We start from the raw sequence: 712 nt of genomic DNA on the forward strand, positions 1-712 counted from the left end.
CTACTTGCAGAATTGGTCTCACGTGCTCAGCTACGTCAGCAAGGCCGAGTCCACCCCGGAAATCGCTGAGGTACCGCTGCCTGCGCCGACCGCCCGGCGGGTGCCAGGGACTGGCGGGGTGGGCGCTGCCCCGCTCATGGTGCCCCCTTGCCCTGCAGCAGCGGGGAGAGCGGGACAGCCAGACCCAGGCCATCCTCACCAAGCTCAAGTGTGCCGCAGGTGAGGCCGGGCCGGGCAGGCCGCCGGCTGACCCCACCACCCGCCGCGGGGGCCTCGAGCCTGGGGAGGGGCCGGTCACTGGGTGCCAGCGGCCGCAGGCGCTGAGGGGCTGAGCCGGGCCGCGGCCTCCCCGGTACCCAGGGGTGCGTCCGGCGCTGGGGCTCCCAGACCCTCGGTGCTCGCGCTTCCCAGGTCTGGCCGAGCTGGCCGCGCGCAAGTACAAGCAGGCCGCCAAGTGCTTCCTGCTGGCCTCCTTCGACCACTGCGACTTCCCCGAGGTGAGGGCTCCGCCGGCCGCCCCGCTAGCGCCGCCCCTGGCTCCTGTGCCGGCGGCCAGTGACCCCGCCTGCCTCTCCTCAGCTGCTCTCGCCCAGCAACGTGGCCGTCTACGGCGGCCTGTGCGCCTTGGCCACCTTCGACCGGCAGGAGCTGCAGCGCAGCGTCATCGCCAGCAGGTGAGTGCAAGCGGGCGCGGGCGCGGGCGCGGGCGCGG

The 712-nt window shown here is 74.2% G+C and overlaps 1 protein-coding gene across 1 annotated transcript; it reads left to right on the forward strand.

Annotated features, from left to right (window-relative positions):
* Positions 1 to 4: 4 nt before the first annotated feature.
* Positions 5 to 674, forward strand: LOC101624228 (COP9 signalosome complex subunit 1-like; the record flags this gene model as incomplete). Its single annotated transcript, XM_012734998.1, has 4 exons — positions 5 to 70; positions 159 to 219; positions 412 to 497; positions 580 to 674. Coding segments are annotated over 4 exons (308 nt in total), but the record flags the coding sequence as incomplete, so codon positions are not given.
* Between the last annotated feature and the right edge of the window lie 38 nt (positions 675 to 712).

This window comes from Condylura cristata, unplaced genomic scaffold (assembly GCF_000260355.1).
Source record: "Condylura cristata isolate star-nosed mole 26May11 unplaced genomic scaffold, ConCri1.0 scaffold00699, whole genome shotgun sequence".
Taxonomy (NCBI): domain Eukaryota; kingdom Metazoa; phylum Chordata; class Mammalia; order Eulipotyphla; family Talpidae; genus Condylura; species Condylura cristata.